Source organism: Mustela erminea, chromosome 19, assembly GCF_009829155.1.
Source record: "Mustela erminea isolate mMusErm1 chromosome 19, mMusErm1.Pri, whole genome shotgun sequence".
NCBI classification, from domain to species: domain Eukaryota; kingdom Metazoa; phylum Chordata; class Mammalia; order Carnivora; family Mustelidae; genus Mustela; species Mustela erminea.
In genome coordinates this window covers 5,318,975-5,346,529 of record NC_045632.1, presented here as the reverse complement: position 1 = coordinate 5,346,529, position 27,555 = coordinate 5,318,975, and the positions used below count along the sequence as shown (strand labels likewise).

General features: G+C 56.4%; 1 protein-coding gene across 1 annotated transcript; it reads right to left on the bottom strand.

The window, feature by feature from the left end:
• Positions 1 to 919: 919 nt before the first annotated feature.
• Positions 920 to 27,544, bottom strand: PRR12 (proline rich 12). The gene is made up of 14 exons (XM_032325488.1): positions 26,954 to 27,544; positions 25,318 to 25,430; positions 24,206 to 24,367; positions 20,802 to 24,121; positions 19,605 to 20,271; positions 17,332 to 17,720; positions 9,040 to 9,156; positions 8,663 to 8,796; positions 7,954 to 8,426; positions 4,306 to 4,431; positions 4,100 to 4,197; positions 2,556 to 2,702; positions 2,364 to 2,459; positions 920 to 1,899 (listed from the first exon to the last, which is right to left on the bottom strand). Exons 1-14 carry the CDS (start codon positions 27,037 to 27,039, stop codon positions 1,753 to 1,755), a joined length of 6,075 nt encoding a protein of 2,024 aa, XP_032181379.1. The 5' UTR covers positions 27,040 to 27,544; the 3' UTR covers positions 920 to 1,752.
• Positions 27,545 to 27,555: the final 11 nt, after the last annotated feature.

The following is a 27,555-nucleotide window of genomic DNA, read 5'->3' as shown; positions in this document are numbered from 1 at the left end:
GAGCAGTATGCAGGAGCCAATGCTGTGTTAGGACAAAAAACTCTACTGGCTTCTTTCTGCTCTCTCTCTGGGATCCCCTGCTCTGGGGGAAGCCAGCTGCCATGTTGTGGGGACACTCAAGGTGCCCGTGGCGAGGTCCCCACAGCACAGAAATGCAGTCTCCAGCTGGCAGCCGATTCACACACCTTAAAAGGGAGCCACCTTGAGCCAACTGGGTGGCTCAGTTGGGTGAGCAGTTGAGCCTCTGCCTTCAGCTAGGGTCACGATCCTGGACTCCTGGAATCGAGTCCCGCATCCAGTTCCCTGCTCTGGAGTCTGCTTCTCCCTCTGCCCCACTCCCCTCTCGTGCTTGCTCTCTCTCAAATGAATATTTAAAAAACTCAAAGTGAGGGGCGCCTGGGTGGCTCACTGGGTTAAAGCCTCTGCCTTTGGCTCAGATCATGATCCCAGAGTCCTGGGATCGAGCCCCACATCAGGCTCTCTGCTCAGCGGGGAGCCTACTTCCCTTCCTCTCTCTCTGCCTGCCTCTCTGTCTACTTGGGATCTCTGTCAAATAAATAAATAAAATCTTTAAAAAAATTAAAAAAACCTCAAAGTGAGCCACCTTGAAAGCGGATCCTATGACCCCAGTCACTCCCCGGAGAACCGCTGTTCTGGCTGACTTGACTGGACCCTCACAGCAGACCCTGGGAGGGGACCACCCGGTGGACCTGCACTTTTCTTGTTTTAGGTCACTAAATTTCGGGGTGGGGCTGTGGTGGCTGATTTTACACAGCGAGATCTAAGGCATACAACAACCCCAGCCTGGCCACTTCCGGGGGCTTCCAGAGAAGCCACATTGCAACTCCAGATCCTTTCTCTTTCCGCCACCCCTGGGCCCACCCAGACGCCGCAGGACAGAGGCACTCCAGCCGGCTGATAAAGTGTTTGCTGTTGGGTTTTCGTTTGGCTGGTTGTGTGTACACAGTGTATACAAGTTGAGTTGTACAGAAGCCCAAGAAAGAGCAAGAGACAAAGGGTGGTCGGGAGGTAGGAGCAGAGGGGTTGGGGGGAGGGGAGGGGAGAGGAGACGGATAAAAAATAGAACCACATCCAGACAACAAGGGGATGGGATGGTGGGGGAGGGGCAGACACAGACAATCGCAGTAGAAAAGGAGCAGGAGGGCCAAAGGGAGGGGACCCTTCTCCCCCCTCCACCTCCCCAGCCCTCCGCCCCAGGTATGTACAATAAATAAGATTAAAAATAATTAACAAGATGCGATTTCCCCCTCCCACCCAATGCCGAATGCCCTGGGGAGGGAATGGCCTTTAGCAAAGATCTTGGCCTATGAGGGGAGGATTGGGGGGGAGGGGGGTCCCCCAGCTCTCTGAAGCCACCCCGCCCCCCTCAACCATACATAGACTTTTCCTATACATTATGTACAAGGTGGAGGGGGCAGGGCTGTGGCCATGGAGAGAGGATTGGGGCAAGGTGGGGAGGGAAACCGTTACTAAATAGACATTTATACATATATATAAATAATTTCTCTGTACACCGGACAGTGGGAGGGTTGGGGGGGGAGTGGAGGGGGTGTGGGAGAGGGGAGGAGTCGAACTTTGAACCCTGCCCTGTGGGGGCAGCATGGACACACCCTGACCGATGACCCCCCCCCCTTCCCTGGCGACAGGGCCCAGGGGGTTAGCTCCTGAGGACACAGTTCTGTCCCAATTCTCCGTTCGTGGAAGAGGTGGCTCCCCCAGGCTGGGCGGGGGTCACCCACAGCGGCTGTGGGCCTGTGCTTGGGCCAGCAGGTCGCTGAAGGAGTCGAAGAGCTGTTCCAGCCACGGCTGGTTCCGCATGCACTGCTGGACCACCTCCTCCTGGCCCAGGTCCTCAGCACCGCCCTCGATGGCCAGGGTCTGCAGGGCGTTAGACAGGGAGCTGCGGCGGGCAGCCATTGGGGCCTGGAGGTCTAGCTGTTCCAGGGAAATGGGGGCTGGGAGCGAGACCCCTGGCTGGGTCTGAAGGAGGAGGGGTGGGGGCCAGGACGGTTGGGTCTCAGGGAGGATGGGCTGGGAACCTGGACTCCTGGGTCTGAGGGTGGAGGAGGGGGCTGGGGGCCTGGACTCCTGGGTCTGAGGGAGGAGGAGGGGGCTGGGGGCCTGGACTCCTGGGTCTGAGGGAGGAGGCGCTGGAGATCTAGCCTCCTGGGTTTGCGCAAAGAGGAGTCTGGGAGCCTGGACTCCTAGGTCTGAGGGAGGAGACGCCGGAGGTCTGGATTCCTGGGTCTGAGGGAGGAGGGGGCTGGGGTCCAGACCCCTGGGTCCAGAGCAGAGCCTGTGGGGCAGAACCCCAGGGCATCGTGTACAGCAGGTGGGCTTACCTGGTCCCGGCAGCGCAGGAAAGTATGGTACTTATAGTGGTGGAGGGAGTGGTAGAGCGTGTAGTATCCCGACTTGTCCAGCTCCACCTTGAACTCCTGGACAGACGGAGTGGAGAAGCTTCACACCACTGCCCAGGGCGGGGCAGCTCCTGTCGCCAGGCGCCTGCGCCGCCCACCCACCCCCAGCCACACCTGGGCTCGGACCACGCTCCTCTTGAGTTTGCTGAGCGTCTTGCGGTTGTACGGCTCCCCCGCCGGCCGCAGCCGCACGGCCCCCTCCTCCGGGGAGCCCTCCCCACTCTGCTCCACTTGCAGTTGGGGGAATGTGTGCAGGGCGTCCTGTGGGAAGTCAAGTGGTCAGTGGGACATCCCCCGGACCCACACTCTCCAAATGTCCCGCTCAATTCCACTCAGTTCTCAGCTGCCTCCATTTCCCTCAGGCTGCAGATCAGAAGACCCTCGGGAATCCTGGGTGTCTCAAAGGACAGAGGAGCTTAGGCCTATCTGGTGACCATGTACTGTGCTTTGGGGCCGAGCCCAGCTTCTCGGAGACCTCTAATAGTCCACTCAGGGGGGGGCCTGGGTGGCTCAGTGGGTTAAAGCCTCTGCCTTCAGCACAGGTCATGATCCCAGGGTCCTGGGATCGAGCCCCTCGTTGGCCTCTCTGCTCGGCGGGGAGCCTGCTTCCTCTCCTCTCTCTGCCTGCCTCTCTGTCTACTTGTGATCTCTGTCAAGTAAATAAATAAAATCTTAAAAAAAAAAAAAAAAATTCTACTCAGGATTCTCAGCCCCAGCCTCACATCCTACTCAGAATTTCGAGACACGGCCCAAAATCCAGAATCCCCAGTGCCAAGCGGACATTCCATCCCAGAATGTTAAAACCAGAGGAAGACTCCATCCCACCATTCCCAGACTTATCCTAATATTCCACCACAGAAATGTTAACCCTGGGATAACACCCTACCCAGACCTGTCAGAGCTGGACTAACTCTACATCCCAGAACTCTTGGTTACCCTGACATCCCACCCGGACTGCCAGAATCAGATTCATTATTTTTATCCTGTACCATCGGGGAGACTAACATGCCATCAAGAATTTTCTGAACCAACCGAGAATCCACCCCAGAATTCCCAGATCCAGACCGGGACCCATCCGGACATTTTAAGGCCAGACTAACACTCCATCCCAGAATTCTGTTGCGCTAACACTGTATCCCCAAGTTCTCAGTCCCACACAACGCTCCCCATCAGAATTTTCAGAGTGGCCCGAATATTGTACACCTGAATCTGAGGCCGTTCCAGAAAGGAAATCATACAGGTGACTTAACAGTGAGGCCTGAGACGCTAAGAATTCCACATGAGAAGAGAAGCCATCAGAATCCGCTTACTACTGTCTCCCAGCAAGGCCTTGGCCACCTGCTGTCCCCAAACCTTCCCTCCATAAACTCTGCTGGGCTTTCCCAGCTGCGCACCCCCAACCTTTGCAAGTCTCTGGATCTCTCCCCACCAACCAAGCCCCAACCAAGCCCCCACCAAGGCCCCTCCATCTTGGTGGACAGAGACCACCTCCAGCTGGAGCCCCACCCTCAGCTTTGCCCCTGGCCAAGCCCGAACCTTCTAGCGGCTGCTCCCTCCAGGGCCTGAAGCTCTGCAGACCCTGTGGCTCACTCATACCCATCTCTCATGATTCCCACCGCTGGGCTCCAGACCCCTCCTAACCCAGGCCCCACAGGCACCTGCAGGGCTGGGCTCAGTGACAGCCGCTTCAGGACTTTCTTCTTGTGCTCATTGAGGAGACCATCGATCTTCCGCATGGGCGGCAAGTACAGCTCGTCTGCAAGATCAGGAGGTGGCTTCAGGGGATCTGAAGCCCCATGGCGCACAGGGAGGGGGTGGGGCAGAGCGGGAGTGCCAGAACCTTCTTCCCCAGGCCTCGGCTCACCGTGCGTGTCCTCCAGGGCCTGGATCATGTCTGGGTCGAGGGCTGTGCTCACCAACATCTCCACGTAGCTGCGGTACATCTCCCGCATTGCCCGCGTCTTCAGCAGACGCCCAGGGACTGCCCGCTCTGGGGGAGAGGGGGGTGAGAATGAGATCCGAGCTCACTATTCGGCCTTCATCGGAGGCCACCTGGGTGGCAATGTTCTACGTACCAGGGCCAGAGAGAAACCCCTGTTTTCAGGGAGCCCTGAGTCCCAGCGCAACACGCTCTGAGGGTGGGCGTCACAGGCATGGATAGTAACCAGTTCGGCCTGGCCAGCCAGGGAAGGTCAGTTCAAGGTCAGCCAGGAGCCAAATCTTGACTGATGGGGAAAAAAGCATTCCAGGCCAGTGAACTTCATGTTTGACTAGTTCCGTGTGGCTTCAATAAAGTCTAAAGAAGCAGCATAATTGGTTTCCAAACCAGCGAAGCCACTCAGAGATCAGATCACAAAGGGCAAGACTGTGGGAGGAGGTGGGAAGTGAAGAGAATAGGGGCTTTTCGTGGTGGGTGCTAGGGAGCCATGGGAAAGCTGTGAGCAGGGGAGGCGCAAGGGTTAAGTGTAGAAAGACCCCTTGAGGCCATGTAGGGGATGGATCAAAGGGATGAGACCAGAGACCAGAGGCCAGGATAATGGACATAAAAAAGGATGAAGACGTAGCAGGGTCGTAAGGACAAAATCCAGAGATGGAGAACAGGAGGACTGGAGGGCCAGAGCTGAGGACTTCCCAGCTGTGGAGGTGAGGGAGCAAAGGCTTGTGTGCCGGGAGATCCGGCCTGCTGACTGAGTAGCCAGTGGGGCTGAGATAGAGAAATTGGGACAAGAACTCAGTGGGATCCGGAGGGCGGAGGTTTGGGGGAGGCCTGGAGGGGGGCCAGTGGGAAGAAACTAGCAAGGCTCACTGGGAAGCTGAGCCTGCCAAGTGAGAGGTGAAGCAACAAGGCCAAGGTCAGGAGTGAGGGACACTTACATGAAACCCAAAAAGGAACATCGGGGAAAAAAGAGAAGTAGATGGCCCTGAATGGTCCTAAAATGTCCCTTACGAAGAGGCGTGAGAAATGTCCATTTGACTCATCCACGCGGAGGGTCCTTGGTGACAGTCATTTCAGGAGCCAGAGTGAAACCCTGGCAGTGGCTGTCAAACTCCACCATGCCTTAGCCCAAACCCTCCTATGGCTCTTGTGTCGCTCCGGGTAAAGTCTTTCCAGTGGGAGCACCAGGCTCCAGGACTCCTGTCCCTCCAAGATCTGGTCCTGTTCCTTCTCTGCCCTCACTTCTCACCCTCTCCTCTTACTCACTCGCTCCAGCCACTGGCCTCCTTCCTGATCCCCAGACACGCCCAGCCTGGAATGTTCGCTCTCCAAGTCACCCAACCCCAGCCCTGCTGCACTCGGATCTCTGCTCCAGTGTCATTTCCAGAAGCCTTCCCCAACTCCCTCATCCCCCTGAAAACAGCCCCCACTGTACCACCTGGATCTTCTGGACCAGAAATGCTTTTCTGAACTGCCTTTAAGCCTGGCCAGTCTTATCCTGACCATTTTTCTCATTGTTTTGTGCTCTGTTACATAACGTGTTTATCTGATGGACTCCCCCAGCTAAGACTGCAAACTCCCATGAGGATACATGTTTTTGCTTATTCTGTTCACTGCTGGAACCTCCTCCATGGCATGAAGTAGGTACTCGACAAAGATGTGTAGAACAGGGCTCGGGAAGCCAAATGGGAGCGGACTAGAGGAGGTGAGAGAAGACAGTCACTGCAACATCCTTCTAGAACATCTATGATGAGTTTAAGGAAGGAAAGAGTGTCAGTCTGGGACACACGGAGGATCCCTGCTCTCAGACAAGCAAGGAGGTTAGTTCTGCGGGCTTCTGGGCTGAGTGAAGCATGAGTCACACTCACTTGCTCCTGGTCCAATGGGCTGAGGAGAGACAGACCCAGACCCAGACCCAAAGTGACCCTTGACAGGGGAGCTGCTCCCATAAGAGGGTGGAGTTCAGCTCCTCCCCTTTCCAGTGCTCAGGAAACTCAGAGCTGTCCATGCATCTCCATACTGGGATTACTCACAACTGCTAAGGAGTAGAAACAACCCAGAAGTCCATCAACTAGTGCCTGGCGATACAGGGTGGTCTATCCATCCAAACAGTGGGATCATACTCAGTCACAAAAGGAATAAGGTCCTGACACACCTACCATGCGGATGAACCCCAAATATTAACACCAACTGAAAGATGCCAATCAAAAAACCTACACGTTATAGGATTTCCTTATGCATAATGTCCAGGAAGGGAGTGATAACCCATCGATACAGGGGTTCTTTGTGGGGTACTGAAAGTGTTCTAAAATTGACTGCCAAGATGGATGCCTAGGACTGTGCTAAAACCCACCGCATTGGGGCCCCTGGGTGGGTTGAGCCTCTGCCTTCAGCTCGGGTCAGGGTCCGGGGATCAAGCCCCACATCATCTCATCGGGCTCTCTGCTCAGCAGGGAACCTGCTTCCCCGCCCCCGCCCCCGCCTGCTTCTCTGCCTACTTGTGATCTCTCTCTGTGTCAAATAAACAAAATCTTAAAAAAAAAAAACACCGCATTTTATGTTTTTAAGTAGGCAAACTATATGATGTGTTAATTCAACTTAAATTTGTAAATCGCTGAAGAAATGGGAAAGGGAAATTGAAGGCCAGAGAAAGACCTGCAAATCTGGCCTTTGCTAAATGCTCCCCCTTGCGGCACCCTCATGACATCCCCTTTAACTGCTTCTACCTGGCATGATCTGGCATTGCCACGCCCAATTAAAAGACTACATTTCCCAGACTCCCTTGCAGCTAGGTGTGGCCATATGACCCAGATCTGCCCAATGGGACACGAGAGACAGCATATGTGCCATGCCCAGATCTGGCAACTTAAAAGAAAGGTCGCCCCCCTCCTCGTTCCCTGACCCCTGACTCACTTCCCACTGATAGGCCTGCAGCTTTGGGGCTGCTGGAGTGCCTCTGATCATGTGCTTGAGGACAGGAGGCAGGCGGAAGGCAGAGCAACAAGAGGAAAAGAAAGACAGACCCTGGACAACTTAAGAGCCTCTTATTTTCCAAAAAACCAACACCTAAGTCGGGCTTTGACGGAAAGAGACCTCATTCATTTGACTGCCGGCACGCTTTAGTCTGTTACAACAGCTACCCTTGGAGCACCTGGGTGGCTCAGTCGGTTGGGCAAGGTTTGGCTGGGGTGGTGATCTCAGGGCATGAGATCAAAGCCCCAGCTCAGCGGGGAGCCTGCTTCTCTCTCTCCCTCTGCCCCTTCCCCTGCTCGTGCTCTCTCCCCCCTCAAATAAACAAACAAAATAAAAAAAAATAAAAATTAAAAGGTTTAAAAATTACAATATCTACTTTGTAGCCCTGCTATGATCATCGCACAAATTAATCCGTGTACAGAATTTAGAAAAGACACCCATTCCAGTTAGGCGTCACGTAACTGACAAATACCGCTATTATTTTAATTTACAAATTCTCGCTGCTGGAACCCAGTGGCCCGAACTCGTCCACACCTCCTCCAGAGGCCATGGATTCACTTCCTCAGGCCTCCCCACCCGCCTTGTGGCTCCCGAGGGCCTCACCGTCCTCGCTGGGTGCTCCCGGGGATGACTCCGAGTCCGAGGAGCTGCCTGGCGGACCCCCACCCGCAGAGGCGTTGCCCGCTGCCTCCTTCAGCCACTTCTTCCTCTTCTTGGGGGGCGGCTCGGCCTTCACCTTGGTGGGCCGGGCCTTGGGCAGCCGGGAGGTGGCGGGCTGTCCCGCGGTGAGGCTCCGCTCAGGCCGAGTCTGCCGTCCGCCTGCGCTCCGCTCTCCCCGGGCCGGCCGCTCCCCGCGTGTCACCCGCTCCTTCTCCTTTTCCTTCTCGAGGTGCCGCGGCGGGGAGTGCTTCTCAGGAGCAGGGGGCTCGGGCATGGGTGTCTCAGGTGTCTGCTCCGGGGGCTTCTCACATACCGTCTTATCAGCGGTCTCAGGCTTAGGAGGTGGTGCCGGGGCCTTGGGAGGCGGTGCCGAGCTGCCCCCAGCAGACGCAGGGCCCTTGGCCTGCCCTGAGCGTCTGGAAGGGAACATGGAAGGGAATGGTTGCAGTCCACAGACCCTAAGAGACCCCAATGCTTCTCTTGAGATCCCCATCACAGTGAGCACAGAACCAGCTTCTCCTCCTGCCTCTGTCTGCCCGCCAACCCCAGACCTGGGTGCCTTTCTCTCTCTGGGCCTGTGTCCACTCTCCCTGTCTCTACCTCTTCTTGAACGTTCCATCCCCATGCCCATCGCCACCGCCCACCAGGGTACCTGACGGGCACTGGGGGCCGGTGCCAGGGTTTTCGGGCACAGACCCTCACATAATCCTTCTTGTTGACATTTTCCAGGAACTTGACATAAAGGCGCTGATACCGGTTTTTTGCGTCCCCAAAATATCCCAAATACTATGGAGGGAAAGAGGCACATGAGGAAATCCTTCATCCATAGCAGCCAGACAGCCTGGCAACCCGATCCCTGAGACTTCCACCCCTTCTGCCCCACCATAACAGCCCTTCAGCCTCCTGGAGGTGGGGCCTCCCTTTGGGCCACCCCCTAGAGAAGTGGTGAATCCCAGACATGCATGACGGTGGGGCTGCCCCCCCACCTCCCGGGCCTCTCCGAGTCCTCACTGCCCCCTCCAGGCTTACATTACTGGTGGCACAAAACTGCCGCTGCCCGTCCTTGATCTCTGGAGTGAATTTCTGCAGCAGGGCCTTCTGCACTCGCCAGATTGGGGGGGGCTCCCGCCCCGTCTGCAACGCCAGCTGAGGAGGGGTGCCAAGAGGCCAGCTAGGTCAGCCCTCCCTGCCCCCAATTCCTGGGCCCTACATTCTCCCTCGATAACCCCTTCGAGAAAAGGCACCATCGTCAACAGGTATCGCCACACACTGGCCAGCACCTGTCTTGGCCCTAGGATGGTCTCAGCCCTGGGGAGGCAGCTCGAGGCTGACCACGTCCTCCCCCACACCCCACACTGCTGCTTACCCTCAAACAAGGTGTTCCTTCTTGTGCTACAAAGTTTTAACTGTTACAACGTTACAGAAAGATGGCCTTTATAAAGGGACTTAAAGTAATGTCAATGCCTGTGCACCCAGCCACCATCTTCCAGACGCCATGCTGGCCCTGGGGTACAGTGGGGAATGAGACTGACTGCGTCTCTGACCGAGATCTTCTTCACAGAGACAACAAGACAGACAAGCAAGTAAAACAGGGTAAGGTTGCGGCTTGTGCCAAGAACAGACAGGTGACAGGTGACCTGCGGCCACTTAATTCATCCCCCTCTCCACGACAGGGCAAGACACAGTGATATGAGGCTCCCCCATCTCCACTCCACCTACACTCAGATGAATTCCCCACCCCGAAACTTTTGTGACCCCCCAGCTGGGCACTGGAAACTGAAGGCTATGGGTCAGACCCAGCGTGTATAATCTGGGGAGAGTAAGTGGCATAGCAGGAGAGCCAGACATGGCACCAAAAAATGACAGCACAGTAAGCACATGAATTGCAGACGCCCCTGTCCCTCCAGACACTGTGGAAGCCTAAAGGAAGGACCTCAAATGCAATCTGAATCCAATAATGCTTCCTGGAAAAGGTGACACCTAAGTGAGTCCTGGAAGGACAATGTCTTCTGTGAACAGGCTGAGCAATGACACGGGACAGTGTGGAAAAGTGTGGGACGGGACGCCTCATAGCTCAGTCTGCTGAGTGACTTGACTCTTGGTTTCAGCTCAGGTCGTGATCTCAGGGTTGTGGGATCCAGCCCTGCATGGGGAATCCACACTTAGTGCAGGTCTGCTTCTCCTTTTCCCTCTGCTCCTCCCCCTGCTCACTTTCTTTCTCTCTCTCTCATAAATAAATACAACCTTAAAAAAAAAAAAAGATGCAGTGGGAAACACGCACTGGGTATTGTGATAACCCACAGATGAACGGAAGTTAGTCCCTGTATTCAAAGAAATCACACTCAAGTGATAACAGGATTCAGATAATATCAATTGATTGGTCATGGCTCAGAACCAGCTCCAGCATAAGTGCTGCAATGAACTGATGATGTCTGCCCCGGGCAGGAGCTCTAACACTGGGGTCTGTTTGTCAGCTATCCACTGCCCACTCCTAGTTCGGGTCAGTGGTTTTCACATCCATTTTTGTGTGTGTGTCCATGATTTTGTGTGTCCCTCAGATCGACTTGGGTAGTGCCAAGAAGAGATGAAAATAACCTGATGAGAATGAGGTCTAAAAGGGCTCTTGGGGGCGCCTGGGTGGCTCAGTTGTTAAGCATCTGCCTTCAGCTTAGGTCATGATTCCAGGCTCCTGGGATTGAGCCCCACATCAGGCTCCCTGCTCGGTGGGAAGCCTGCTTCTCCCTCTCTCACTCCCCCCTGTTTGTGTTCCCTCTCTCGCTGTGTCTGTGTCAAATAAAATCTTAAAGAAAAAAATACACCAAAATTTCTCAAATAAATAAACAGGTAGATAGATAGAAGGGTTCTTGGCTTAAGTCACAAGAGGCAGGATGAGACAGGAATGCAGATGCCCTGGTCCCAAGTCCTTTTCTCCAGCTACCCTATGGTTCCCAGTCCTCCCTCCTGGTCACCTTGGGGAGTCAGGTCAGAGGCCCAAGGGTTGGGCCACATGCTACTGTGCTCCAAAACCTTCTAGGACCCCTAGTGCAGGCTCCACAGTCTGGCACAGTGAGGCTTTGCCTCAGTTCTCTTTCTCTTCTCTTGCCCCTGCCCCACAGGCCATCCAGATCCCTCCAAATTCAGCAGATGAACCCCAGATTGTTGGATTCTCCAGGTTTTTGCATATGCAGTGCTCTCTCACCCCCCACAAACGGGTGCCTTTTGCCTCTCAGTGTTAACATCATCGTCCCCATTCTAGTTCTCAGAAGCCGGCGAGAAAGCCATCAGAGCATCCCTCCCCGCCAGGGAAGACCACCCCGTCTCTTCCCCCTCCCCAACTGGCCTCCTCAAAGGCACTGACTGATTCTCTACCTGGACTCAGGCCCCTTGGCTCACCACACCCCAACTGAGCTTGGTGGCTTTCTCAGAACCACTCTTCCTCTCTGTGGTCATCACACTCAACCCCTGGAATCAGCCTTGCCTGATCTCCAACCGGAGCCAGTCAGCCCTTAGGCCCTCCTTCCCACCTCTCCTGATGTCAATCCTATCACTGACCACACCCACTTCTCCTGCCCCCGCCCCCGCAGAAGCCACAGCTGATTGGAAGAGACCTGACCAGGCAGCCAATCAACAGGCAAATCACTAATCCTATCTTGGCCCCAAATGCTGGGCTGGACCAATCAGATTCTCTTTTGGGAATGTGAACTCTTAAGAAGCAAAGACAAGGACAGTAAGCAGCAGGACCGGAATGAGCCAGAAGTACCTAGCAGGATGATAGTAAGAAAGCTTTGGGGCGCCTTGGTGGCTCAGTCATTAAGCATCTGACTCTTCATCTCAGCTTATGATCTCAGGGTTGTGAGTTCAAGCCTCACAGTGGGCTCCATGCCAGGTGTGGAGCCTACTTAAAAGAAAAGAGAGAGAAAGGAAGGAAGGAAGGAAGGAAGAAAAGCTTTCATGCTCCATGAACAAGGGAATCGGTGTCACAGGACTGAGGTGGCAGACAGACTACCATCAGGCCTACACACCTCCCCAGCCACCACCCTGCTAGCCAGGGGCCCTAGCAGCTGCTGGAAAACCCAAAAGTGGACTTCCCAGCAGGTGCCCATTGATCTCACTCCGGCATGACCTGGCAGCTGCTCACCTTCCCAGGTTCAGCGTTCAGCACTCACAACGCAGCCACTCAACCCCTTGAACGCCGTGTTTTTGCTCACGACACAACCTTTGCACCCTGCTCCCTCCATCGGGACCACCTGCCCCCTACTTTTTTCCATCCAACAAACTCTTACAAGCTCAGCGTTTACACCCTCTTAAATCTTGAACAAGAACTGGAAGTTAATGTTATCAGTCCCACTTTATAGCTGGGGAAGCTGAAGCAGAGACGAGGGCTAGCCTTGTGCTAATTTGGCTGCCCCAAATATGTTCCATGAGTAAAAAATATACCCAAGATTTCAAAGGATTGATATGAAAAAAATGTAAAACATCTCGTTAGCTTTTTCTGCGTTGATTACATGCTAAAATGATTGTTCTAAATAAGCTGTGTTAGAGAAAATACTTTGGCTATCTCGCCGATTTTTAAACTTTTTTTTAATTCTTTTTCTTTTAGGAAGGCTCCACGCCCAAAGTGGGGCTTGAACACAGGACCCTGAGATCAAGAGTCACATGCTCTACCGACTGAGCCAGCCACGCATCCCTCACTTTTTTTTTAAGCACGATACAAGAAAATTTAAAATGACGTATTCACGGGCACTTGGGCGACTCGGTCAGTTGGGCGTCTGCCTTCAGCTCAGGTCATGATCTTAGAGTCAGTCCCAGGATCGAGCCCTGAGTTGGGGTCCCTGCTCAGTGGGGCACCTCCTTCTCCCTCTGCTCCTTACCGTGCTTGTGCTCTCTTTCAAATAAATAAAGAAAATCTTTTAAAAAAGAAATAAAAATAAGGGGCGCCTGGGTGGCTCAGTGGGTTAGGCCCCTGCCTTTGGCTCAGGTCATGATCCCAGGGTCCTGGGATCGAGCCCCACATCGGGCTCTCTGCTCAGCAGGGAGCCTGCTTCCCCCTCTCTCTCTGTCTGCCTCTCTGCCTACTTGTGATCTCTCTTTCTGTGTCAAATAAATAAAATCTTTTTAAAAAAATAAAAGACATAAAAAATAAAAATAAAATGATGTATACAGCCCATGACATTTCTAGTAGACTACCACTGTTCTGGAAAAAACTACGGCCCCTTGCTCATTTTCAGAGATCTTTAAAATAAGAATGCTTCCTAATTTTTAAAGGATCGGGGCGCCTGGGTGGCTGAGTTGGTTAAGGAACTGCCTTCAGCTCAGGTCATGATCCTGGAGTCCTGGGATCAAGCCCCACATCAGGCTCCCAATCTGCTTCTCCAGCTGACCTCTCTCCTCTCATTCTCTCTCTCTCTCTCTCTCAAATAAATAAATAAATAATCTTTAAAAAAAAATAAAGGATCATAAAAACAGAACAAGAAGACATAGCAGAGACCCTGCACCCTGCAAAACCTAAAATATTTACTAGCTGGCCCTTTATAGAAAAAATGTGCCCAGCTTTGCAGAGGGAACTAAGCAAAGGGACACCTACTGGGTGCCACCCAGGGTTCCATGGAGCTTTAAGGCCTGGATTCTCCAGTTACCTGAAGGAGGTACTAACGAGATCACCTCTATCACCAAATCCAGTCAGGGAGGGTCGACACCAGCCCAGCCCAAAAGTGGCAGAGAATGAACCAGTCAGGTTAAGGCCAAAGCTGGGCTCTCAGCAACAATGCCGCCAGCCTGCCCTGACTCCAAGCACACCAACGGGTCTCCAATGTCTGCAGAAGTGATTCAGTCCTGGGGCTGTGTGTCCCCCCATTGTAAAGCACACTCATGTTGTATTTTAAGCATCTGAGTCCTTGCCCGGCCTCATGCCAGCTGGGAGGTGGTGTCAGATGGCTGTGGCTCCAATCCCAGCTCGGCAACCGCCAGCCGACTGAGTCCCTCTCCAAATGTGAACTTCCTCATCTGTAAAAGCCCTGCTCTTTCGGCCCAGTGCTAGACTCCCTGTCACATGTGCCACTGCCATTGTCAATGTTGGCCAGAATGTACACAGAGAAAGGTTGAGTCTGGTGCTGAGAGCCCAGGCTCCTGGGGCCAACAGAACCAGCGTGGATCCCGGGCCATGAATGTCTAGGAAGGCTACTGTGGCACTCTGCGCCTCAGTTTCCTTCCCTATAAAATGGAAGAGTAATCCCTATCATGGGAGGTGATTATAAAGATAAAACTTGAGGGTGCCTTGGGGTTAGGCATCTGCCTTCTGCCCAGGTGATGATCCCAGAGTCTTGGGATCAAGCCCCACATCAGGCTCCCTGCTCAGTGGGAAGTCTGCTTCTCCCTCTCCTTCTGCCCCTCCCCCTGCTCATGCTTGTGCCCTCTCTCCCAAATAAATAAATAAAATCTTAAAAAATAATAATAAGTAAATAAAGAGAAAACCCAGAGACAGCAGTGAACATCGCACAACAATGTGAATACACTTTATGGCACTGAATGGTACCACTTAAACATGGTTAGAATGATAAATTTCATGATATGTAAAGGTTACCACAATTACAGTAAAAAAAAAAAGGAGGGGTACCTGGCTGGCTCAGTCCTTATGGCACATGACTTTTTTTTTTTTTTTTAAAGATTTTACTTATTTACTTGACAGACAGACCATAAGTAGGCAGAGAGGCAGGCAGAGAGAGAGGGAAGCAGGCTCCCCACAGAGCGGAGAGCCTGACGAGGCAGAGGCATTAACCCACTGAGCCACCCAGGCTCAGGGCACGTGACTCTTGACTAAGGGTCATGAGTTCTAGCCCCACGTTGGGCACTAAGCTCGGTTTTTTAAAAAATTTTAACTAAGCTGGGGCGTCTGGGTGGCTCAGTAGGTTAACCCTCTGCCTTCGGCTCAGGTCACGATCTCAGGGTCCTGGGATGGAGCCCCACATTGGGCTCTCTGCACAGCAGGGAGCCTGCTTCCTCCTCTCTCTCTGCCTGCCTCTCTGCCTACTTGTGATCTCTCTCTGTGTCGAATGGATAAATAAAATCTTTAAAAAAAATTTTTTTTAACTAAGTTAAAAATATGAAGAACAAGAGGCACCTGGGTGGCTCAGTGGGTTAAGCCTCTGCCTTCAGCTCAGGTCGGTCCTGGAGTCCTAGGATCAAGCCCAGCCTCAGGCGCCCTGCTCAGTAGGGAGCCTGCCTCTCCCTCTCCCTCTGCTTGTGCACTCTGTCAAATAAGTACATAAAATGTCTTAAAAGAAAATTAAGAACAAAATTCCTAGTTCTGACTGTGATCTGTCTCAAACCCTGTCCTAAGGAGCTGGCAGCTGTCCCTCTCACTGATGTTCATTCAGTATCTTCCTTGCTTGTCCCAGCCGAAGATCAAATCAGCTTCAGAAGTCATGAAGTTAACATGAAGCAATGTGGGGCGCCTGGGTGGTTCAGCTGGTTGAGCGTCTGACTCTTGGTTTTGTCTCAGGTCAAGACAATCTCAGGGTGGAAAGCATGAGGACAGCATAGGGTTCAACGCTAAGAACAGAGTCTGCTTGAGATTCTCTTTTTCTGTCTACCTCTCCCTCTGTGCCCTCTCTCTCCTTCTCTCTCTAAAACAAATAAATAGGGGTGCCTGGGTGGCTCAGTGGGTTAAACCTCTGCCTTCAGCTTGGGTCATGATCTCAGGGTCCTGGGATCAAGTCCCACATCAGGCTCTCTGCTCGGTGGGGAGACCTGCTTCCCCCTCTCTCTCTGCCTGCCTCTCTGCCTACTTGTGATCTCTGTCAAATAAATAAATACAAATCTTAAAAAAAAACTAATGAATACATTGTTTCCCCCCAAAATGAAATAACGTACGTAAGACATAACGGCATTGAGAAGGACTGGGAGAGATACAAGAGGAAGGAGCAGGGAATTCTGGAATTACTGGCTGGTTTGAGGAACGTGACCAATCACTCTGGCATTTGGCTTTGTAATTCCCTAATATACCTTTCATCAATGTTCTTTTGGGTGAAGCAACCACCATGCTAAAAAAAAAAAAAAAAAAAAAGACAAGGTACGGAAGACAGAACATGACATCTGGAATTGGTGGGATAAGGCAGGGGACAGAATGTGCCAGAACAGAGAGAGAGAAGGACTAGCCAGAGGGGATGATGCTGGAAGCTGAGGGATGGGTACATACAGTCCCGTTACTCTAGTGGCTCTACTTCTTCTACAATAAGATGGTGTAAAAATCATACAGCAGAAGACATATTAAGTTCACCTCATAGAACATAGGAAGCAGCAAAGCATAACAACTGTTAACCTGATAATGAATTCGTCCCACAATACCTCCATCTTAAGAAGCCACACCAGAGAGTAAATTAAACTTGATAATGTACCTTAAGGGCCAAACATATTCCTGGCCCCTGTTGTCAATACTCAGTCTGTGACACTAACGGGAAGAAAGGCCGTCGTCTCTCGTGTTACCATCAAGGTGATGATGGCTTGCTGACCCACCAAGGACTTGTTCAGCCTCATGTCCCAAGAAAAGCCTTACATGAGCATCTCATGTCACCCACCCTTGCCAAGCACCTATGCTATGAATCCTCTGATCCAAAATCTCCCTGTCCAATGAACCGAGTACAGCAGCGGTCAGCAAACTTTTTCCATAACGGAGCAGATAAGAAAGATTTTTGGTGTGGTGAGTCAACTAAGCTCTGCCTCAGCTATCTCATTTTGCCATTGTATGGGGAAAGCAGCCCTAGGGGATTTTAAATGCATGGGCATGGGTTGTATGCCAATAAAACTTTATTCATAACAACAGGCAGGGGCCCGGATTTGGCTCCTGGAGTCCACAGTTGGCCAAGCCCTGAAGTAAAGTCAATGGAAGCAGGAAATGGGCCGATCTGCAAAGAGTGTCTTAAGATGTGGCCTCATAGTCCCAAATCATTGGCTATGTGTGTGTGTATTCACAGGAACATTTTGTTACTGCCTCACGTTTCCACCATTATGCTACACGTTGCAAAGCAGCCTGGCTCTCTTGGCTTGTACAATTAAATTAGAACCTTCACTGAGACCAGCACCTGTCTGCATTCTTCCTTATTGGTACCCCAGTGCCCAGAATGTCTGCAATAAACATTAACAATTACTTTTTCCCATTTCCAAGACCTCTCCTCCCCAATCTCAGAGCCCCACGCAGCGGCTGCATGCTCCAGACCCCATCAGCCTGGGAATTCAGGACGGCCCCCGCTGAGCCTGTCATCTAGCAGGCGCTCCGTCACCGCTTTGGGGCCAAATCCCGCGGGCCTAGCTTTCAGACACACTCACCTTGAGAGACGGGATGTCCTCGGCGCGGATGACGAACTCGTCGCGCTCCCGGAAGATGCCCTCCCCGCCGCTCTCGCCGGCCTCCTCGTCAGTCTCCCCACACACTGCCGCTGTCTCCTGCTTCTTGGCCAAGTGCAGGGGCCGTGCATCGGGAGGCTCGGGCTCCTCGGGGGACGGGGCAGCGGGCTCCTCCGGCACGACGGCCGGCGGGGGCGGCGGTTGGGCGGGCGGCGATGGCAGGGGCGGCGGGGGCGGCGAGCTGGGTACTGGGGCCACCAGAGGGGGCGGCGAGGGCAGGGCTGGCGGCGGGGGTGGTGGGGGCGGCGGCGGCTGCGGCGTCGGAGCAGGAGGCGGCGAGGGCGGGGGCTTCTCCTCCAGCAGCGGGGGCTCTGTGGGCGAGAGGGGCATCAGGGCAAACCCCTGGGCGCGGGGAGGCCCCCTCCACCTCCAGTGCATGCGCGGGTCCCTCAGGTCTGCAGTCAGTGTCAGTCAATGTCAATCAGTGCCTGCTGTCAGCCCTTTCAGGCTCCTCTCTTCCCCAGGGTCCCAGCAACCCTCTTCCTGCTGTGTGCTCCCATACCCCTTCTGATCAAACCGAGTTCTTCACCTAATACCCCAACACCCATCGCTGCTCCAAATCCCACTCATCTCCACTTCTTACTCTTCTGCTGTTACCCTTTGTCCAGTCAAAGCCTGTATCTGTCTCTCCCTTTCTTTGAAGACTTTGCTTTTAAATCTGTACACCCAACATGGACTCGAACGCAGGACCCCAAGATCAAGAACAGCATGCTTCACTGACTGAGCCAGCAGGGCACCAAGGCCCTCCCCTCCCCGACTTTTCATACCCACTTCTGCCCCCAGATAGCCAGAGAAAGCCCAGGTTCCCTTCTTTCTCCAACTTCCTACTAAGCCTTCCCACCTGGAAATGAAGATCTGTCCCTCCCCATCTTTTCCTGGCTTCCACATACTCCCCACTTCTGTCCCTTTGGGTAGTTAATACCATTACCCCATGTCCCTCGATCAAAATCAGTCATCCTTTGTCGGACCACCAACCCTTCCTCATCCCTCAACTGTCTCCTACCCCAGTCTATCTACCCCTTGTCTCCCCTAGTCCCTACAAACTCCTTGCCCTGCCCTGACACAGCTCCTAGTTCCTGAATGCCATTCACCATCCCTAGCACCTCTCCTCTTGTCCCTGAATGTCCCTCCCTATGCCAACAGCTCCTCAACTCCCCCAAAGCTTTTCCACTCTGCCGAAGTCCCTCCCTGAGGACCCCTTCCCAGCTCCCACGCTAATTCAGAGTCCCTGAATTTTCACCCTGTTGCCTCTTTTAGTCCTGAAACACCTCTTAGTTGCCTCAAAGCCCTTGCTGGCTCTCACCTCCCATTTTTTTACCTTCCCTCCCAATTCTCCAATCATTCCTTCTGTGCCTCTACCTCCTCGTATCTGCTCAGGAGTCTTGTCCTTCCTCCATCCAAAATTTTCCTTGCCCTTTCCTTGAACTGCTCTCTACTAGGGATCATTACTGCCCATTATAGCCCTGACTCCCCATGGGTTTTTCTAATGTCACCCTCTGACGCCTTAAAATCCCTAAAACTGCTTCTTCTCCGTCACTGTGTCCTTAGCCAAAAGCCTTCCTGACCCTTCCAAGGTTCTCACCCCCCAGGGCTCGCTTCCATTTAAGCAAATTCTGACACTGCTCAGAAGGCCCCGGTAGTTATCTCCACTTCTGCCTCCCATCATCTTGTTCCCTTGCTCCCCGTTTCCCACCTTCCTACAACCCCGGAGAAGTCCCCTCATGCCTCTGAGCCCTCAAGCCTCCTCACTAACTGTCCTAAACGTCCTTCTCCGAATCAATGCCTCCATTTCCCCCCATCCAAAGCACCTTAAAATTTGTCCAAAGCCTCTCTCAGGATAGACCACCATCCAGACCTTGCACACACCCCCAGCCTTTTCCTCTCACCGCCCCCCAAGACCCAATTAATCAACGTTCCAGTCTCCCCCTACCACTCCCACAGACATTCTTCCCTTACACCTCCCTGTCCCCATCACTTAAAACCTGCTGTCTCCCAGCATTCTCCAATGCCCACCTTGGGGCACCTAAAGCCCACTTAGCATCGTGGACAGGTCAGAAAATGAGTCCTTTCTTGCACCAACTGTATGCCCTCAATTTGTGAACTCGCAAATCTACTTCATCTACAGCATAACTGATGCCTCTTACACAGTGCGCGACCTGCACAACCCACCCCCAAACCATCTTCCCAGAGCTCACCGGGTGTGCCATTGCTGCTGGCACTAGGGAGCCCCGGGAGTGGGGGAGGCCCTGGCACCGGAGCCTCAGCTGCCAAGGAGGGCACATCTGGGGTGGAAGTGTCCTTAGGCCCAGCGAGGGGTGGGTCATCGAGCGCAGAGATAGCCGAGGAGATGCTCTCCTGCAGGTCCCGGTTCTTGGCCACCGAGTCTTCTTCATCGGAGGAGAAGGAGGGCAGCGTCTCCAGGTTCCGCTTCAGCTCCTCGTCTAGCCGCTTACAGGGTGAAGGGCAGCCCAGCCCCAGCCCCTCACTCTCGGCCGCTTCCAGTGCGCCCCCCAGCCCGAAGGCGCCGGAGGGCGGGGGGTGTGGCACAGTGGGGGCGGTAGGAGGCTGAGGCTGCAGGCCACGGGCGGGCACGGATGGCGGCACGCTCTTGGGGGGGCTGAGCGGGGGTGTCAGGCCGGCCTGGTAGAGTGGCGGATGACGCTTGCCGGACTTGAGGAAGTCCAGGAAGGAGGCCATGAATCCGGACTTCATCTCTGGCTGCTTCTCTTCCACCTCCTTGATCTTGGCCTCAATCTTCTCCCGGGTCAGGCTGGAATCCAGGCTGTTGTGGTCAGCGCCGGATATAGCGTCGCCTGAGGAGGCTCCCAGACCCTCGCCGGCCTTGGGCACAGACAGCTTGATCTAGGTATCAGGGCAGTGGGGAGTCAGGGTCCACAAGTCTGGGGCCCCAAGTCCCCTCCCTGCTCAGAGGCTGAGGTGCAGGCCCCCAACACTTCCTTAAGGCCTAGATCACTTTCCCACTTTCAGCCTGTAAAACCCTATAATCAAAGCCCCCAGACTCTGTCTCTCAGGTTCCAGAATGACAGGACTGGCATTCCTCCCTCAGCATTCACTGACCCCTCTTAGCCTCCACCCCAGGAATCCAGTCTCGAGACCCTCCTCCCACGAGACCCAGGAATCCAGAAACCCCCAATCATGGCTCCTTCAAGACCCAGAACCTAAGAACCCAAGCTTCAATCCCCTATGTTTCCCTTTAGACCCTGAAGTCTCAATTCTCAGATTTCTCTGATGGTGGAAGCCTAGAATCCAAACCCTCAGGTTCATTGCCTCCGAGACTCAGGAATATAAACCCCAGCCCCCACCACACCCAATTGCAGTCCCAAGCCTTTGCCTTCTCCAACCTTAGCCATCTGAACCCCAGTCCTTCTCACCTTAAGTGGCTTTAGGGGCTCCAGCCGCGTGCCCCCCGCCTCCTCAGCCTTCCTGCCCCGACCACGGCCCCGGCCCCGAGGTTTCTTGGCCCCATCAGTGGGCGTGGAGACTGAGGCTGGCCCAGCAGTGGCGGGGACCTCCAGCGGGCGGATCCGGGGCCTCCCCCGGGGCCGGGGTGGGCCATCACGCTTAGCCTTTGTGGGCTTGCGGCCACGGCGCCTGGGGCCATCCGGGCCTGGGTTGGGTGGACAGAAGTCGATGTCGCCCAGGGGTGAGAGGGCTGGGCGGGAGCGGCAGCTGGACACCAGGTCGGGCAGGCGTCGAGGGTTCAGACGGATGTCAGCAGGCACATCGGCCTTGTCCTCATCCGCCTCAAACTCGTACTCCTGGGCGTACAGCTTCTTGGGTGTCTGGAAGGGCGGGTCACGGCGCCGCAGCAGGTGGAAGGAGGATGTCTTGAGCAGCTTCTTTGGCTTGGTAGAGCAGAAGATGGGCGAGGTGAGGCCTCCCTTGGGCTCCGAGGCAGGCGGCGGCGGTGGCGGTGGCGGTGGCGGTGGCGGGGCCGCCTGGTGGGGCCCGCTCTGGATCAGGCCCAGAGGCTCGGCGTTGACCGTGGAGGGCAGCTCAGGCGGCTTGCTGGGGTCCAGGCCCAGGCCTGGCGTCTCGGGCCCAGCTCCAGACGCCCGACCAGGGCAGTAGGGCCCATAAGGATCATAGGCTGGGGGGCCTGGAGGCTGCCCAGTTCCCGCCTTGGGATCGCCCTCGTCCTCAGGTGGCCCAGCCTTGCCATAGTCGTCCGCTGCCCCTCCGCCGAACATCTCTTCCATGGTGGGGAAGAAGCTGCGCTCCTCATCTTGGAGCAAGGAGTCAGGAAAACAGATGGACGTGAGTGGCACAAAGCGGGGGGCCTTAGTGCCCTGCGGGCTGGGGCTGCGGTAGGCACCAGAGGGATCCTTGCCCTCGGTATTAGGTGGGCCCACACCAGTGTCACCAGGCCCCGGGGGCAGTGGCTCCAGGGCCCCAAGCAATTCCTGCATGGTGCCCGGCGGCTCCAGACTCTCCTCAGGTCGCAGGCGGGGGCTGGGGGCACCAGGCTCCAGGCCGTGGCTGCGGAGATGGGCCTCGAGCTGGAGGGGCATGGGTGGTGGAGGTGGGGGCGGCGGCGGGGGCGGCTGGGGTGCTCCGTCGCGGGTGGCTGACTCCAGGAGATGAACGCCAACTTTGGGGGCGCTGGGAGAGGGGCTGGGGGCATGGCTGAGGACTGAGGGGAGTAGCTGTGGGGGCGGAGGTGGGGGCAGCACCAGTGGGAGGTCAGGACCCCCAGCCTCCAGGAGGAGGCCATGGGGTGTGGGCTGGGCAGGCTGAGCTGTGGGAGGTGGGGGTGGTGGGCTCTTTTGGAGGAAGGCCCCCAGCTCCTTGGCACCTGCCCCATAGTGGACAACTGAGGTGGCCAGCCCCTCTGGGGTCTCGCCGCCCCGTTCCGGCCCTTTCTTCTTCTCCTTCAGCCTCCCCAGGCCCAGCTCCAGGGCTGCCGTGGTACCCTCATCAAGGCTGCCACTGCTGCGGATAACGCTCTGTAGATGATACCTCTGGGGGTCTTCCTTAGCCAGCTCGTAGGGTGTGCCCGGTGGGCCCCCGGCCCCACCACTACCCCCAAGTCCCTTGGAGGCATCTGCCGCCCCATCTTCCCCCACCAAGCCGTCTGCCCCTGAGGTCCGCGGGGGGCTAGGAGCCTGCAGGAGATGCTGGATAAGGAATTCCTCATCTTCCGTGCGCTCGGCAGGAGGGCCGCCGGGCCCTGCCAGCAGCTCCGAGCCATCCCCCTTGCCTTTGTAGCCCCCTGCTCCGGCTGCATAGCTGCCGGCTCCTGGGGGTGCCAGGAACGGGGCTGACGCCAGGACGGAACTCAGGTATTTGCCGGGGGCCCCCGGAGAGCCGACTCCGGGCGGGCGGCCAGGGGCCGGCGGCGACTGCAGCGGGCGGATGATGTGAGAAGGGCTGGCCTCCCCACCACCCCCCAGAGAGCTGGGCCCCCAACCACCTCCGTGACCCGAGAGCGCAGGGGAATGGCCAGTGCTGTAGCTGAGCGAGGGGCTGGCCGTGGGCAGCCCCTGGGAGTGGGCAGCTGGCCCTGGGTATGGCTCACCCTGAACACCATAGAGCTGCCCCTGCAGCTGATCTGGGGAGTAGCTCTGGCACGTGGCTAGGCCAGGAGGTGGGGGGCCACTGGGAGGCTGCGGGGGCCCCCCTGAGTAGCTTGGGCCTTTGCTCAAGTCCTGGGCTTGACCCCCTCCAAACCCTTGCCCATAGGCCTGGGGTCCTAAAAGCCCTTGGGGCTGACCAGGAGAATAGGCTTGGCCACCTGCCCCACCAGCCCCAGAGGCCTTCCCGGTGGCATAGGCGGCTGCTGGCCCACCCAGACTCTGGCATTTGGGTGTGGCCGTCGAACGGGGTGGTGGGGGTCTGTTGGCACCGCCCGCAGCCGCTCCATAGCCACCTTTGCCCGTCTTGTAACCGGGCGACTGAATGATGGGGCGGTAACCTCCACCGCCACCCCCTGCCCCACCTCCTCCAGCTGCCTCCGGGCCCGCAGCCCGGCCGGATGCTCCAGCCGCCGCTCCACTGGGCCCGGCCTTGCTAGGCTCCCCAGCACCAGGAGAGGGCTCCCCACCGCCCAGGGGGCTGCAGGCCAGGTTAGCCCTGTGGCCCATGGAGGGATAGCTGCCTCCACAGCTCAGATAGTGCTGGAGGGCATGGGCTGGGGGCGGGGGTGGCGGGGGCTGGGCACTGGCCGGCCGCTGGTAGTGCTTGATGACGGTGTCCTGGCGGGGCAGGGCCCGCTCGGGTGGCGGGGGGCCTGGGGCAGCACCCGAGAAGTTGTACAGCTGTGGGGAGGACTGTTCGGCGGCGGCGGCAGCGGCAGCAGAAGAGGAAGCCAGCAGGTTGAACTGAGTCGGGAGGTGGCGGGGAGGTGGCGGGGGGTCTGGGGGGCCGGGACGGTACGGAGGGGTCTGGGCCGGGCCAAGACCAGCGGGCCCCAGGACACCGCCCCCCGCCAGGCGCTCGAAGCCCAGCGAGGATGGCACTGTGGGTGCCTGCGAGGGCTTCAGGTGCAACACGTCATGAGGGGACAGGAGCCCATTAGCTGGGGGACTGAATGGGGGGTCTTGGAGGCTGAGGGATGAGGGCACTGGGAAGGGGCGGCTGCCGAAGGAAGCCGGGTGCTGGTAGGCCGACAGGGCAGAGGAGGATGGAAAGGTGCTGGAACCCGGCAGGGCGCCTGAAATGAAGAGCTCCGTGGGGCCCGGCGTGTGCATGGCTGGGGACGATGGAGAAGACCACAGGTCAGGGCAGACCACATGCCAGCCCCACCCTGGCACTCCTGGGCCGGCGCTAGGCTTACCTGTTTGCCAGGAAGGACTGCGGAACTGGGAGAGGAGAGAGGAGGCAGAGGGGCCAGGCTGGGGGCCCCGGGACTCCAGGGCCGAGATGAGGTTCATGACGGAGGCGTCGGGCCCTGCTGAGCCCGCGTGGTGGAGGCCAGTGTCGAAGAGTCCAGAGAGGCCTGGCCAAGGACAAGGGGGCAGAGTCAGCTAAGTGGCAGAGTTGAAAGGGAAAAGGAAAAGGCCAAAAGCAAGTTGGGTTAGGGAAAAGGACCGGAGAAAGCAAAGAGGGAGATTCAAAGAGAATCAAGTGAACACAGCCAAACTAAGGAGACAGGGCTGAGGACAACAAAGAGGAAGAGGGAGCCAATCAGCAGGATGAAGTATACCCCAGTCATTAGGGCAGGGAGCCCAGGAGAGGAAAGGTAGGCAAAGGACGGGGGCAGGGGAGACACAAAAGGATTTGGGCAATTCTAGCAAGGAAGGGGAAGGTATGCGGTAACCAAGGCCACTTAGAAGCACTGGGAGGACAGGCCAAAAGGGGTTGATTAAAAGTGGAAGGATCCCAGGAAAAAAAGGGGCAAGAATAAAGGGAAGGAACCAACCAGGAAAGTTAAGGATCAAATCGGACAATATAATCTCCTTGTTGGTTCAGCCAGGAAGGAGGGAACCAATCAGAAGCCCTAGAGGTAGGTCTACACAGGGAAGAATAAGGTGGTGGGCAAACCCAGGAAAAAAAGGGAAGGTCCAAAGACTTAGAGCCATTCAGGAAGAGAAGGAATCAGGAAGAACGAATTCACAGGACCACGGAGTCAAAGGACGGGCAAACCCAGAGGGAAAGGACTGAGGTGGGATAGAGAGAAGGAAAAGCCTGGAAGAGAAGGTGGGATTTGGGGGCTGAGGGGACGGGGCCAATTGGAGCGAAAGAGGCGGGGCCAGAGACAAGGGTGGACGAATCCAGCGTGATATTGAGCAGGGACCAGCAGCCTCAGAGGCAACCAATCAGAGGAAAGGTAGCAAGGGGCGGGCCGGGACACAGGGCACGGCCAATTAGGAGGGGTGGAACTTTCAGCAGCCAACCAGCTGCCTCGGAGGGAGGGCCAGCCCAGGCGGGGCAGGACGGGGGCCGTACCTGCCGGGTGGTGGTTGGTGGCATAGCTTTGCAGTGGGTGGGGGGCCGCGTAGGCCTGGCGGTGTAAGATGTCGGTCTCGGGGTGCGAGGTCCTGGAGCTGCCATAGACCAAGCTGGGAGGAAGGGAGAGATGTTAGGGTGTCCTCCAAAGCTGCCCTAGAAGGGAACTCAGCAAATCCCCCGGGGTGAGGGGGGAAATCTTCCAGCTGACTGGGGGTTATCCTAAGGAACCTTGGGCCCTAAAGGAAAGAAGACAAGGGAATCGGGGTACCCAACGAAAAGAGCCATGAAACATTCCCCAATAAATAAAGCCCAGATAGTCTCACGTTTACAAACACAGCCATGCAGAGACGAGACAAACAGAAAAGGGTGAAGAGTCAGAGGAAGCACCTCAAGTTGAGAATGTGAAAGGCATGGACCTCCTACCGAGCCCACCACCCCCTGGATGACACGAGGCCCTGGGGCCAACCTGAGAGGTGCATGAGGACGCCCACTCTACTGCACACACGTGGGAACACATGGCCCTGAACTTCATGGGGTGATGCAAACAGAGTTGGGAGAAGGTAGATTGTTCTCCAAACGGCTGGGATGCGGGGTGGGGAAGGGATAGGACTAGGGGAAAGTACCAGGTACAAGTGCGAACAAGAACAACGTCCATCCCCAGGGGTTGAGGTTCAAATGTATGGCCCCTTGCAAACCCAGGTATGTGTGCAAACGACGATCCAGCTCACTCGTGGGGAAGGAAACATAGAGAGCGCTAAGTCCCAAGTGGAAAATCCTAACACATGCGGGATCTTGCCCAACCACACTGGGTAACCCAGGGGGCGGGGGGCTGGGGACAAGTGAAGAGTGAGGGCAGAACATACACATCAGCAAAGGGGCTGATTCGCCGGTGAGCAGGCTACCAACTAAGCACGAACAGGGCCCACGCTCACACACACAACCACACACCACGGGAACATCTGAATCTTCCCATGCTACGGCCCCGATTCATGGCTCAGACTCGAGAGGTCAAATACTCCACTCCTCGCCATCTACTAGGATTCTCTGCCTTTGGGGGTGGGGGAGCTAAAGGGGGCGTGTCTCAGATTCCAGGACCCCCCCCTTACACACACAGAACCCCAGCTTGGAAAGGGGGCGGGGCCCTGTGCCCACTCTGAGCGCGGAATTTCGGTGGGGGGAGGCCGAGTGGCGCGGCCTCGCGCAGTCCCGGAACAATAGGACGGGAGGGGGGGCGCCCCCCAGGTCTGCGTTCTAATTCTCCTTTCCATCCCACCTTAGCAAGAGCAGAGCCTGGGGCGCAGGGGGTAGGAATCAGCAAGCCGGGAATCCAAGGATGGGGGGAAATCCAGGCCTTGCTTCGCCAGTCCCTCCCACCTTCCCGGGGCCTTTCCGTCCGAAATTGTTTTGCACCCCCATTTTCCCGCTGCATCTCTCCCTTTGCATGCCGGAGCTGGCTTTGGCGGAGTTTGCAATTTGCAAACTGGGGCGGCGGCGTTGTTGCAAACCGAGGAAGGCCGCTCCCTTGCAAGCCGGAGGGGAGTTTGCGATGCACGCGTCGCCAGGCGGGCCAGGCCCGGCCCGGCTGGGCCCCCACCCCTTGGCCCCTTCCTCCAGGCCACCCTCGGCTCCTTACCTAGCTTTCGCTGACCTCTCGTAACTCCATCCCGCCCCGGCGCCGAGCGGGTCCCCGAAGCCGGCGCTGGGGTAGTTCCTGTCCATGAATTGGCCGCGGTGGAAATTGGGGGGAGGGGGAGGGAGGGAGGGAGGGAGGGGGCGCGCGCGCGCTCTCCTCCGCCGCCGCTCCCTCCGCTGCTGCTTTTTTTTCCTCTCTCTCTCTCTCTCTCTCTCTCTTTTTCTTTGCAGCCGCCGAAGGCCCGGGAAGGCCCCGGGCTGGGGAGGGAGGGGGCAGGGGCGGAGGGGCGGAGGGGCGGGCAAGGGAGGGGGGTGCAGCCGCCGAGCCAAGGAGGGGGAAGGGGGGTTCCCCCTGGAGGGAAAGGGGGGTAGGAGGGACCCCGCTGTCTCCGCCTTTGCCCCGGCGCTTGCAAGAGAGAAGGGAGGGCGCGCGCTCAGGAGGGGGCGTCCCGGGCGGCCCCGGGGTGGGTGCGGGCGCTGGGTGCTCGCTCTCTCGCCGCCGCCGCCGCCGCCTCCTCCTCCTCTGCGCTCACGGTGCAGCCATCTTTGCACAAGGCGGCTGGGGGAGGGGGGAGGGGAAGGGGGGGCGGGCGGCGGGGTGTC

Excerpts from the sequence above, each read along its gene's own strand:
- PRR12 (XM_032325488.1), bottom strand. The coding sequence starts at position 27,039 with ATGGACAGGAACTACCCCAGCGCCGGCTTCGGGGACCCGCTCGGCGCC. Across the intron at positions 24,122-24,205 it reads CAGTCCTTCCTGGCAAACAG|CCATGCACACGCCGGGCCCC; the intron begins GTAAGCCTAGCG and ends CATCGTCCCCAG. Across the intron at positions 1,900-2,363 it reads TCCTGCGCTGCCGGGACCAG|ACCCTGGCCATCGAGGGCGG; the intron begins GTAAGCCCACCT and ends AACGCCCTGCAG.